The sequence below is a fragment of the Gopherus evgoodei genome, unplaced genomic scaffold (genome assembly GCF_007399415.2).
Source record: "Gopherus evgoodei ecotype Sinaloan lineage unplaced genomic scaffold, rGopEvg1_v1.p scaffold_37_arrow_ctg1, whole genome shotgun sequence".
Lineage (NCBI taxonomy): Eukaryota > Metazoa > Chordata > Testudines > Testudinidae > Gopherus > Gopherus evgoodei.
The window spans coordinates 1,040,959-1,054,583 of NW_022060049.1; the positions used below are offsets into that span (position 1 = coordinate 1,040,959).

At 54.5% G+C, this 13,625-nt stretch overlaps 1 protein-coding gene across 1 annotated transcript; it reads left to right on the forward strand.

Annotated features, from left to right (window-relative positions):
• Window positions 1-2,525: 2,525 nt before the first annotated feature.
• EPHX3 (epoxide hydrolase 3) lies at window positions 2,526-10,353 on the forward strand (the record flags this gene model as incomplete). The annotated part of the gene is given in 7 exon segments (XM_030545365.1): window positions 2,526-2,617; window positions 3,192-3,205; window positions 3,208-3,348; window positions 4,171-4,299; window positions 4,693-4,796; window positions 7,386-7,489; window positions 10,134-10,353. Coding segments are annotated over 7 exon segments (804 nt in total), but the record flags the coding sequence as incomplete, so codon positions are not given.
• Window positions 10,354-13,625: the final 3,272 nt, after the last annotated feature.

Consider the following 13,625-nt stretch of genomic DNA (forward strand, 5'->3'; position numbering starts at 1 on the left):
GGTTATTCATATAGCCTTTGCATGGCTGCGACAACGCTGGGTTGTCACACTACTCAAATCGTCAGTGGCGCCCTGGCTCCCACTCCCACCCCTCCCGGACCTGCTCTGACAAGATCACAGCTGCTTACTCCACCATGTGGAAGCTCCATGCTTGAACCCGGAGGAACAGGCCTGTTCGGAGCAAGTTCACCAGGTTTTGCTGGGTAGTAGGAAGCCGTCTACTAGAACTATTTACCTGGCCAAGTCGAAGCATTTCTCATATAGTCTTCCCAACAAGGTCTTTGCCTGACTCAGTCTTCCCTCCAGTCTGTGCTGGAATACCTACCTGCTCCATCAGAAATAACAAGGCCTGGCCCTCGCTTTCATCAAGGTACACTTAGCAGCGATCTCGGCCTTCCACACTCCGGTGAGCGGTAGGTCAGTCTTCTCACACAAGATTTCCATTTGCTTCCTTAAAAGGTTAAGGAATTTGCAAAGCAATTCCACCATGGGACCTAAACCTGATCCTGTCAAGACTCTCAGGCCTTCCCTTTGAACTGCTAGCATCAAGTCCTCTGCTGTACCTCTCCTGGAAGTTTGCCTCCCTGGTGGCAATTACCTTGGCCAGAGGAGTCACAGAATCATAGACTATCAGGGTTGGAAGGGACCTCAGGAGGTCATCTAGTCCAAGCCCCTGTCTCGGCAATCAGGACCCTTACATCAAAACCACCGAACATAGTAAAAGCAGCAAAGAATCCTGTGGCACCTTATAGACTAACAGACGTTTTGGAGCATGAGCTTTCGTGGGTGAATACCCACTTCGTCAGATGCATGCATCCACATGCATCTGACGAAGTGGGTATTCACCCACGAAAGCTCATGCTCCAAAACGTCTGTTAGTCTATAAGGTGCCACAGGATTCTTAGTCTGGATCTGTAAAAGCAGCAAACACAGCTACCCCTCTGATACCGAACATAGTGTTCTTCAAGGACAAGGTTCAACTATGCTTCCACCCAGCATTTCTTCTGAAGGTGGTCTTGCAGTTCCACAATAACCAGGCTCTTTTCTGCCAGTTTTCTTCCTGAAAATGCACAAGAATTCAGAGGAGCGATGTCTTTACTCATTGGACATTAGATGCACCCCAGCCTTCTGCACTGAGAGGACCAAGCCATTCCGTAAATCCGTGCAACTCTTTGTGGCAATAGCAGATAGGATGAAAAGCCTACCGGTTTCAGCCCAGAATATCTCATTTTGGATAACCTGCTGTGTTCATACATGCTACAAGCAGTTGGGCTTCCCACCTCCTGCCATCTTGACTTCCAGTTTGACAAGAGCTCAGGCCTCATCAGTGGCATTTCTAGCACAGGTCCTGATCCAAGACACATTCAGGGCTGTGACCTGGTCATCAGTGCATACTTTCTCCTCCCATTACACCATCGCCCAACAGGCTCGAGATGATGCCAGGTTAGGAAAAGCATTGTTGCAGTCAGCATGTCCATGAATTCCGAGCCCATTTCCTTGGGTACTGTCATGGTATAATTCCCCACTCTGAACCTTAGCGTCCAAAAGATGGGTACCAGCATGAATTCCTCTAAGCTCAATTACCAGCTTAGTACCCATAGCGCTGCCACCAACCAGGAATTCCAGTGCCTGGCACACTCTGGTCCCCCCCCCTCAAACCTTGCCCGGGGACCCCCAAGACCCAGACCCTCTGGATCTTAACACAGGGAAAGTAAACCCTTTCCCTCACCATTGCCTCTCCCAGGCTTCCCCTCCCTGGGTCACCCTGGAAGATCACTGTGTGATTCAAACTCCTTGAATCTTAAAACAGAAAGGAAAATTCACCTTCCACCCTCCTTCTGTCTCCCCCTCACAGACTCTTCCTGAGAGAGAAAGTAATCCTAACAGAGAGAAAATTAACCTTTCTCTCCCCCTTCCCTCCTTTCTTCCCACCAATTCCCTGGTGGATCCAGACCCAGTCCCCTGGGGTCTCACCAGAATAAAAAAACAGTCAGATTCTTAAACAATAAAAGCTTTTAATTAAAGAAAGAAAAAACAGTAAACATTATCTTTGTAAATTTAAGATGGAATATGTACAGGGTCTTTTAGCTATAGACACTGGGAACACCCTCCCAGCCTAAGCATACAAGTACAAATTAAAATCCTTTCAGCCAAATACAAATTTGAACTCCTCCCAGCCAAATACACATTTGCAAATAAAGAAAACAAACATAAGCCTAACTAGCCTTATCTACCTAGTACTCTCTATTCTGGACATATAAGAACCTGTATCAGGGAGATTGGAGAGAAACCTGGTTGCACCTCTGGTCACTCTCAGAACCCAGAGAGAACAACAACCAAACACTAACAGCACACACAAAAACTTCCCTCCCTCAAGATTTGAAAGTATCCTGTCCCCTGACTGGTCCTCTGGTCAGGTGACAGCCAGGCTCACTGATCTTGTTAACCCTTTACAGGCAAAAGAGACATGAAGTACTTTTGTTCTATTAACTCTTACTTATCTGTTTATGACACCCCTCCTGTCCTTGCAGAGCTCAGGGCTGCGTTTGCACTATGTCACAGCTGGCCAGGAGGAGGTGCAGCTCATGCTGTGTCTGCATGGATTCCCCTAGAACTGGTAGGTCTCTCCAGTTACTGTTGGGTGGGAGGGGCACCTGCATCCCATGGCCTGTGAGGAGTTGGGATGAGGGGGTGTTACGGTCATGTGGGTCAGGGCCCCATTGTGCTGGTGCTGCACAGACAAAGCAGCAGGCAGTCCCTGCCCCGAGGAGCTGACAGCGTGATGGAGGCAGGACAGGTGAAGGGGCAGAACACACCAGTGGACACGGGTTCAAAGCCTGGCCTGGAAGAAGGGCCGCATCCCCAGGGCATGGCCTGCTCAGGAACCCTGAATTCTCTCCTCAGAGTGTGGAGCCCTGGAGGATGGTGCCACCAAGTAGCTGCATGTTCCTCCTGCAACACCCCTTCCTCTGTGCAGAGGTGTGTTGTGCTGTGCTGGGGGTGCTGGCTAGCGCAGCTCGGGCTCCCACACTCAGCCCTGGCTCTGGGCAGCGCCCTGGCCAGGCAGCTGCGGAGGGGATGGGAGCAGGGAATGGCCTTGAGGTTTAGCTGGCAGGGACTCCCCCTCACCCCCCACCTGGGCAGGATATCCCGTAGGCACTGATTGAGCTCAGGATTGTATGTGTTGGCAGGTTTGCCTGGCGCTACCACTGCAGGAGTTCAAGAGGCAGTTCCGGGTGGTGGCGCTTGACCTGCGGGGCTATGGGGGTTCAGACGCCCCACGCGGGAAGCAGCATTACCAGATGGAGACCCTGCTGGCGGATGTGCATGGTGTCATCCAAGTGCTGGGCACCAAGGACCAGAAGGGTGAGGAGTGGCTGCTGGACATGTGTGAGTGGAGGCCTTCCCCTCTGTGCTTCAGCTGGGGAGGGTAGGAGCTGCGAGGGAGCTGGCCCCTCTGCTGGAGGAGGGGAACCTCTTTGCTCAAGCTGTTCCCAGGTGCAGAGGGGCCTTTCCTTGAGACCCTGCTGCGCCACCCTTTGCACTGTCACAGATGGCTCTCCCCTTTGGATGAGTTGTGGGAGTGCCCAGTCTGAGCTATTCCCACAGAAGGAACAGAGGGGTTCTGCTCCAGTCCCCACAACAGTGACCCCAGAGCACCACCGAGGTTGGGTGGGGCGCTGTGAAGTCTGGGATATGCCCCTGACCCCAAACCTTAGCATCTCCCTGGTTGGACACCACATAGCAGCAAGTAGACAGAGCTTGGCTGCTATGTGGCAGTGTGACTGTGCTCTGCCAAGGCAGGAGGTCCATTTCTGGGGCGAGAATTGGATCAATGAGCAGGTGTGTTTACAGCAGAGATTGACTCAGTGTCCCATCCCACCTGCTTGCTTGCTTGGTCTGTCTGGGCTGTCCCAGCCTCTGGCCATTGCCCCAGTTGGGGAGCAGGGAGACAATGGAGGGAGGCATCTCTGTGGCAGGAGGGAGGCGCAGGGGGTAGGGCAACTCTGTGGGAGAAGTGGATATATGCTTGGCAGGGAAAGGTAAAGGGGGAGGCAGGTGGGGTGGGAGAGACTGGTGGGGGAGGGGGTGCCCTGACTGTGGAAGTCCAGCTCTGTCCAGCATTGCTCTGCCCTGATGGTTGGTCTGCTTGGCTGTCTCTACTTCCAGGCTTTACCAAGTGTATCTTGGTGGGGCATGACTGGGGTGGCGCCATTGGATGGGAGTTCGCTATGAATCACCCCGACATGGTGGAGAAGCTCATTATCATGAATGCCACCTACTCGTCCATTCTTAAAGGTGAGGCTCTGACCTGCAGGGGTGCTGGGGTCCCCTCCCCCGCCCCCCAAGGGTCTGTGGCAGGTCCGGGATGGAGGAGGCTGGTTCTTGCAGCAGCACGGAGGTTCCGACCAGGTGACAGTGGCACTCCTTGGGGTGGGGAGGCGAGGGCTCTTGGGGTCTCTGCATTGTGACTGGTGCTCCCAACCTGCCCCCACTCCCCACAGGGGCTGCAGGCTCTCCGAGCACCAGCCCAGCCCAGCCCAAGTGAGGTCTGAAATGACATCACTGGCAAGTGCTGTGTGACTTTGGCTCCTGCCTCTGGTGGGAGGCTTGGGTGTTCTGGGGGCACTGGCGTAGGAGGCCCTCCAGCCTCAGCATGTCTGTATCTGCCTTTCTGCCCACCCGCTGCAGAGTACATAGCTGGCCACCCCTGCCAGCTGCTGCGCTCCAGCTACATATTCATGTTCCAGCTGCAGAGGCTGCCTGAGCTGCTCTTGTCTTTGGGTGACTTCCAGGTGAGAGCAGGGAGTGGGAGGATGGGTGAGGTGGGAGCAGGGAGTGGGGCTGATTGGCTGGGGAAGAGGGGGATGGGAAGGGACCTGGCACCTGTGGCTCAACTTAATTAGGATTCCAAATGTGTCCATTTATAGAACTGCCCCTTGGCTCTTCCCCAGAGCCCTGGGTGCAGCCACCTCTGGGGAGGGATATGGCACCTGGTAACTATGCAGCATGTTAGGACTGGAGGTCAGGGAGGCAGGGTGGAATGGCCCTAGTGGGAGCTTAACCCTGACTTGGGAAAGCTGCCAGGGGATCGTTAATGAGTGCAGACATTTACAGCTCTGGTGTGCAGCTCCTTCAGTGCCCCATACAGCCCTGCTGGGGTATTGGGATTGGCACTGACTCCTGAGGTGAGACCCCAGCACCATTGGGGCCAGCACAGTGCAGGGGGAGAAAACCTGCCTACTGAGTGGTGACAGTCCCTTGCCTTTTGTTGGGGGTGGGAGGGGAAAACAGAGGCCGTAACCCCACTGGCACTTGTTAAAGATCTCAGGTGCTTTTTGCAAGGGTGCTGGCCTGGCTGAATTCTGCGATTATACCCACCTAGGGAATTCAGTTCAGTCCATCGCCCCCCTGCTTTCTTTTGGATGCACCAATTGAGCTCCCTCTCTTCCTCCTGTCCCAGTGGTTGTGTTCCACCCCAGCAGTGGCTGCATGTCAATGATGGGTGGAAATCTAATCTACCATTTTGTGTGTGTATTAACCTCTGCCCTGTGAGTCAGAGGCACAGTGGCTGCTTTGTAAATGGGAAACACCCATGCTAATTAGGGATCATCCCATTCCTAATGGCTGCAGTAATAAACTGCTGATTAATTAGCAGGTGTAGAGGACAGAGATTAATGGGAAGGGGCTTGGAGTAGCTAGAAGGAGGGGCAGGAGCGACACCATGGAAATCATGGTGGATAAAGGTTGCTCCTACAGCAGGGTTGGGAAGGGGGAACTAGCCAGCCCCACATTAAATGGGGGAGTAGCTAGGAACCGGTAATGCAGCTAGACAGCATGGGATGGGGGGATCCCAGTGAGCAGGGCAGGGGGCACGAGTATCAGTTAATTTGGCAGCTGATAATATCCCAACAGCCCTGAGGTGAAGGGGGGAACAATGGGCATGACCCTTCTAGAATGGGGCCACAGGCTGTGTTGTGGGGCTGGAGGGGGGGCTGGGATAAAAGCTACCAACTGCCTTTGGGGCAGTAATTACTGGAACTACTGCAGGAGCTGCTAAATAGCAATCGAGTAAACTCTGATTCGGAGGGTGCTGAGCTTTATATTAAAGGACCCTGGCCCTTTGGAGCAAGGTGCTTTGTTCTGGGCTGCCTAGAGCCAGACTTCAGGAGAAAGGTGGGAAAGTCAAACCCATGAAAGAAAATAATTAGCTGGTGGAATTCACTGCTTTGGGAAATCATTGAGGCCTGAACTTAGTGAGAGTCAAACAGGAACTGGACGTTCCTCTAGGTAAGGAGGAGAGCCAGAGTTGTTAGGTTATGACCAAAACCGAAGGCAAAACACCATGTTGGCCAGGAGATCGACAGTCCAGCTTTAGTGCATCTCCGACGATCAGAGCCTGGGAGGAGACCTTGTGGGGACTGGAGGTGAGTTCTTACTCCTTCCTCTCTAGCAGCTGGCACTAGCCTTGTCAGAGGTGCGATCCTGGGCTAGATGGGGTGTGTGGCTGATCCAGGTTGGTGATGCCCATGTCCCTTCCTCCCCATCTGTGTATGTCCTGTCCATGCCTGATCTCAGGCAGGAGCTCAGCAGTGTGACCACTTCTCTCTGCATCCTCCAGGACTCACTCAGGAGATGTATTTTAGGGTCCCTCCTTATTCTGCTATTCTCCCCTGGGATATGGGATGCTTGAGTGACTCTGTCATGGGGATGGGCAAGACTTGGCTCTCTCTACATGCACTTTTTGGGCCCCCACCGAGGAGACGGTGCTTGCTTGATCAAAGCCACATGGGGGTTCTAGGACAGTGCTTCTCAACGACCAGTCCCTGAGATCTCCCTGACACACTTGGAAGGCAGCGAGCTTGTCCCTGGTATGAAAAAGGTTGAGCAGCACTGTTCTAGGAGAAGCAGCATGAGCATGTGAGGGGCCCACTCTGGGATAGAGAAGACGGAATAGGTCAGTTTCCTCTGTGGAGGCTGCTGACTCCAGGCTAAGCCTGCAGATTAGAAAGAATGGGGGGCAATTTTGGGGAGCACCCCACCTGTCCCGTAGCTGGGCAGGGTCATCTCTGGGGGGGAGCCCTCATACGCCAGGCTCTTGACACTAAGTGGATCTCTGCTTCGCATTTCATAAGGGCTCCCCATCCCTTCCATGGTGGGCAGGCTCACCGGCTTTGTAGGGGGCTAAGATTTGGGGCATGACAGGCTGTTGGCCAGGAGCCAGGCCCACACCCCTTTGGCTCACAAGGCTCCAGATCCAAGCCATCCCTGTGGAGGGATTAGGCTGCCTGGCTCTTGATGGTTTGTCTGCCGGGAGCCCTCCCCGAGGCTTACCAGGCCCCAGATCTGAGCTGTCCCTGACCCCGGCAATGTCTGTCCTGAAGCAGCTGTTGAAGGACACTTTGGCAGGCAGGAAGGGAGGAATCCAGAATCCCAAGTGGCACCTGACAGCACAGGAACTGGAGGCCTACATATTCGGCCTCTCCAAGCCCGGAGCACTGACACCACCCCTTGATTACTACAGGAACATATTCAGTTAAGGCCCCTGCCCCTCTGTGGGGCTTGCCCCTGTGCAGCACACGGAACCCAGTGAGGTGCCCCTCTGATGCTGGGGAGATGGGACAGGTGGGGCACACGTGTGGGCTGGGAGGAGCCAGGAGGGGGAAGTGACTGCTGCAGCCCCACTGGCTGCCCGAGCAGCCCTGCAGGGAATGAGTGGAGGGGCTAGTGGGTGGCAGTCCTGAGGCAGGAAGGTATGTGCTGGGGGCTGCACAGGGCTGTAGGATCCCATTCTATCCCGTGCTTCCCCTGACACTGCCCGGAGCCAAGGGCCGGAGGGAATCTGTGCACACTGGGAGCTGCTGCCCCCCCATCTGCTCCCAGCACCAAATCTGTGGTGTTGTGGCTCCTGGCGGAGTCTGGTGCTGCCAGGGGTAACTATGGCCAGTTGACACTACGAACTTAGGCTGACCTATGTTAGGCTGACTTACAGCCACCGCAGATTCGTATCTACATTACCTTCAATACCAGCACGATTCCACTGACTTAAGTGGGGCAGTGCAGGGGGCTGAGAGCCTGGGCTCTCAGCTCTGTGCGTGGCTGCCCCCAACCCTTCCCTGGGCTCTCAACTCCCCGATACCCACTTCTGGGAGCCCTGATGTGCTCCCCCGCCTCCCCATGGGGAACTCCGCACCTGGAGCCTGGGCAGCTGCGAGGCTCCTGACAGGGAGCCAGGAACTGAGAGTCTGAGAGCAGCCAGGCTCTAGCTGGAGCCCTACACCCACCCCAGGGTGATGGCCTGAACTATGAGCGGGGCTCTAAGAGGGAGCCGTGAAATTGACAAGAATGACATCCAACAGCTGATGTTGGATGACACGGATGCTGTGTCACCCTATCTACACCGACATAAGCCCTAAGCCTCTTGTAGAGGTGAAGTAGTTCTGTCAGAGTACCAGTGCACTTACATCAGCAGGAGCAAGGCTGCAGTGTTACTCCTGGGGGAATTCTGCGCCACTACGTGTGCGCAGAATTCATGTTCCCTGCAGATTTTCTGGCAGGAAAGCAAAGGGAAGCTCCAAGAGCAGTCATGCACCACTCCCTAGCTGTGCAGGTACATCATTTCAGGCATCCAGAGCAGCCAGTGGAGAGGTAAATCACCATAGGGCTGGGGACACCCCGGGCCAGTGGCTCCTACCCTGAGCTGGTATTAGCTGCCAGTCCTGGCTGGCCTGGAGGCAGGAGAGGACTGGACTTCCTCTTCCCCTGCATGGAGTGGTTGGGGCTATGTCAGACCCACCCCCAGAAACCTCCCCCATCTACAGGAAGCTCAGCATCCTCCCCTGCCTCCAGTGCTCTCCCATTCACTCAATCCTTGTGCATATGGACCTCCCATACCCAGACACCCCTGCCAAGCCTCACTCCGTACACCCCAGAACTTCCATACCCAAACCCCACCCCACTGAACCTCAATCCCTGCATCTGGAGCCCCCCTGCAGCCAGACTCCCTGCCTCCAACCACCCCCCACTGAGCTTGCTACACTCAAACCCCCATCCTGATGAGCCCCACCCCGTGCACCACCCTGAAGGGGAGGGATAGATTAGTGGTTTGAGCATTGGCTTGCTAAACCCACGGTTGTGAGTTCAATCCTTGAGGGGGCCATTTAGGGAACTGGAGTAAAAATCTGTCTGGGGACGTGTCCTCCTTTGAGCAGGGGATTGGACAAGGTGATCTCATGAGGTCCCTCCCAACCCTGATAGTCTGATTCTATGAGCTCCCACATCCAGACCCCCCACTCTCCCAGTACCCAGACCCCTGTGCTGAGCCTCAACCCCCTTCACCTGGAAGCCCCTACAGAGTCCCTGCACCTGGAACACCCCCCACCCAACAAGCCTCTGTGCATCAGATCCCCTCATACCTAGACCCCACACGGAGCTGCCTACATCCAGATTGTCCCACACAGAATCCAAAACCCTGACACTGAGCCCCTCCACACTTTGATCCTCCCTGGTTGAGCTTGCCTGCCCTGTGCCTGGTGCAGAGGGCCAGGGCCTCAGTGTGTTTCTGGAGTAGGCCCAGGCCTTGTGCTGTGTCAGGATTAGGTGCAGCCTCACCACTGAGTCTGTGTTCGTGGCGGTGGGGAAGCTGTAGAGTGATCTCCCACCTTTGTACAGCCATAGACCTGTGTTCCCCACTGCCATGCTGGAGTCACTACATTTATTTATTGACAGATAAAACTTGCAGAATTATTTTTTTGGCGCAGGATGCCCTCAGGAGTAGTAGTGTGGACACTGATATAGTTAGGTTGATGTAAGGCAGCTTACATCTACCTAACTGTGTAGTGTAGACCAGGCCTTAGTCAGGTGCTACCAGGCCTGTGAATGACAAGACAAGACCCCCAGGCTCTTGCTGGGGTAGCAGGTCTAACTATGGAGTTCTGGGAAAGAAGGTGCAGTCAGGCAGCTGCCCCAAAGGCTGTGCCACCCCCCATCAGCACTAAGGTAACCTGAACACCCTCCCCCGTATTCCGCTTACCCTTTGCCCACCATCCCTGTGCTGCCCTGTGCTGTGAGGGGGCTCTGTGCCCAGTGCCCTTGGCAAGTGGTCACCTCTCTCTCTATCCCCCTCCCTGCAGCAGGAGCCCTATGCAGTGCAAGGGCATGCTGGTGCCCATGCTGGTGATCTGGGGGGAGGAGGACGTGTACCTGGAGGCTGGGATGATTCCCCTCCTGGAGCAGTATGCGTGCAAGTGCTGCCGCGTGGGGCGCATCCCTGAGGCCAGCCACTTCGTCAGCGAGGACCAGCCTGACAAGGTCAATCAGCTGATCTGGAGCTTCCTGCAGGAGAGTGATTGAGCGGGGCTGGTGCCATGCCTTGGCCCCATTTACTGGCTTGGGTGTGGCAGGGCAGGGACCTGATCCTGGCAAACCAGCCCCGGACCCTCCACTGGGCCAAGTCCCCCCACGCCCCTGCACTAATTGGTCTTGTGCCTAGGGTACCATCCCTCCAGCAACAGACCACCCCTCCAGATCCTGCCTGAGCCCTCCTGCAGAGAGGAGCCCTGAGCTCCCAGACCTATAGGTAGGGCCCTACCAAATTCACGGTCCATTTTGGACAATTTCAGCATCATGGGATTTTAAAAAACATAAATTTCATGATTTCAGCTCTTTACATCAGGGTGTTGAATTGTATGGGTCCTGACCCAAAAGGGAGTTGTGAGAGGGTTGCAAGGTTATTGTGTGGGGGGTTGCGGTACTGCTATCCTTACTACTGGGCTGCTGCTGCCGGCGGCGCTGCCTTCAGAGCTGGGCAGCTGGAGAGCAACAGCTGCTGGCCGGGAGCCCAGCTCTGAAGGCAGAGCTGCCGTTAGCAGTAGTGCAGAAGGATGGGATGGTGTGGTATTGCCACCCTTACTTCTGTGCTGCTCCCTGCAGAGCTGGGACCTCAGTCAGCAGCCGCCACTCTCCAGCTGCCCAGCTCTGAAGGCAGCAGCACAGAAGTAATGGTGGCATGGGATGGTATTGCTACCCTTACTTTTGCGCTGTTGCAGGTGGGGCGCAGCCTTAAGAGCTGGGCGCCCAGCCAACAGCTGCTTCTCTCCAGCCACCCAGCTCTGAAGACAGCGCAGCAGTAAGGGTGGCAATGCAGTTTTAATCTGGAATTGCCCTGAATATGGGCATTGGACTATAACCCGTGGACTAATTCTGAACGAACACTTTGCCACTACAAAGCTCATCATTTCTACTATGAATTTAATCTCAAGAACTGTACTCATGTCTGAACTTTTATGCTGATCTTTTAACCAATTCTCTCTCTCTTTTCTTTTAATAAAGTTTAGTGTAGTTTAGAAGAATTGGCTGTAAGTGTGTATTTGGGTAAGATCTGGAAGAACTTTCTTATATGAATAAGATTTTAGTAATACTCCTCATAATTGACTTGGGTGTCTGGGTGGAGGCCTGAGGCTGGGTTGCTTTAAGGGCACTGTGGTTACCCAGAAAATAACAGCAGTGAGGTATTATAGAAGCTGTTTTGTGCTGGCTTGGTAAATCTTAAGTATTGGAATATCCACCGACTTTGGGGATTGTCTGCCCCATTCTTTGTAGATCACACTAATTGAGTGAGCTCAGCGCAGGCTCCCCTAGGACGCTGGTCACAGTGGTCTTTAGCTCTGTTCCTGGCAGGTGGGAGCCCCTGCTCAGTGCCTGGAGCCGGGGTGTCACTGCAGTGGTGGGAGCTTAGCGCTGACCTCGCTAGAAAGGATGGCTGGGGGCAAGCAGCTCTTTTCTGCTGTGGATTCCCCACGCTTACTGTTCCCCTTAGTGACTCCCTGTGCTCTGTTGACTGTACATATGGCTGGAGCTCAGGGTGCCTAGATGCCAGTGCCTCTCTGCCAGGGATGGGCCCCTTAGTGCCTTGACTGTAAATCCATTTGCGGAGGGTGATGGCCCCTGGATAGAAAGTGCTGCCTTATGGTCCGGATGCTTTGAGTGTATTTAATAAATGACATTTGGGACAGAAACCTCCATGGTGTGGGCCGTTCACCAGTCGGCAGATGTGACTGGCCTTGGACAAGGGATCTGCACGTCGGGAAGCCTCCCAGGACTAGTGCGGGATCTGTGTTTACTGTATGAGTTAGGGCTGCCTTGAACGTGCCTATATGGGGCTGTGCTTCCTTCTCCATCCCCGCCCCAGGCTGCCCCTGCTTGCAGAGAGGCAGCAGTGCCCAGCTGGGATTGCTGATGGCCAGGGCTCTGGTAAATGGGCGTGTGGATGCCTCTGGGGCTGACTGGGTCAGTAGGGGGGAGCAGCCCAGCTTACAGCTACTGACTGGGCAGAGAGGTAACGCTGTGCTTGCTTCCTCCCAAATGGCAGGGGCGGGGGTTGGGGGGAGGCAGGAGACCACCTGGGCTGCCCCACTTGCTCACTGTCCGAATTGCTAGGACCCCAGCCTGCCCCCATGGGAGTGGGTGGGAAAGGAGAAGCTGGCCCTGAGCAGGAGGGAGCTGGATGTTGCTGCCCCAGCCCAGTAAAGCGACTCACTTTTGCTTTTCCATCAGCTGCTGCACAGAGCTCCCCTGTCCCCAGGGCTGGGCCTCCCACCGAGGTATCTGGGCATATCACAGACACCCCTGGGTTTAGGAGGGAGGAAGGTTCCTTATCCCCATTGTACAGAGGGGGGAGGGACTCGCCTAAGGGTACATCTACACTACGGGATTATTCCAATTTTACATAAACCGGTTTTATAAAACAGATTGTATAAAGTCGAGTGCACGTGGCCACATTAAGCCCGTTAATTCGGCGGTGTACGTCCATGGTCCTAGGCTAGCGTCGATTTCCGGAGCGTTGCACTGTGGGTAGCTATTCCGTAGCTATCCCATACTTCCCACAGTCTCCCCCGCCCCTTAGAATTCTGGGTTCAGAGCCCAGTGGCTGATGGGGCAAAAATCATTGTCGCGGGTGGTTCTGGTTAAATGTCGTCAGTCATTCCTTCCTCCGGGAAAGCAACGGCAGACAATCATTTCGCGTCCTTTTTCCCTGGATTGCCCTGGCAGACGCCATAGCACGGCAACGATGGAGCCCGTCCAGCTTTTTTTTTTTTTTTTTTTACAGTCACCGTGTGTGTATTGGATGCCGCGGACAGAGGCGATACTCCAGCGCTACACAGCAGCATTCATTTGCTTTTGCATGATAGCAGAGACGGTTACCATCATTCTGTATCATCTGCTGCTGGTGTAAATTGGCAATGAGATGACGGTTATCTGTCCTTCTGTACTGTCTGCTGCTATCATGGGTGCCCCTGGCTGAGATAGGCCGGGAGCACAAAGGCAAAACTGGGAATGACTCCCTGAGTCAATCCCTCCTTTATGGTTTCTAAAAATAGTCAGTCCTGCCTAGAATATGGGGCAAGTGTACTAGAGAACCAGTGTATCAGAGAGCACAGCTGCTCTGTGTCAGATCCTGCAGAAATGATGAGCTACATGCCATTCACAGGGGGTACCCCTGCAACAACCCCATTCATTGCTTCCCTCCTCCCCCAACCTTCCTGGGCTACCGTGGCAGTGGCCCCCCCCCATTTGTGTGATGAAGTAATAAAGAATGCAGGAATAACAAACAGTGACTTGTTAGT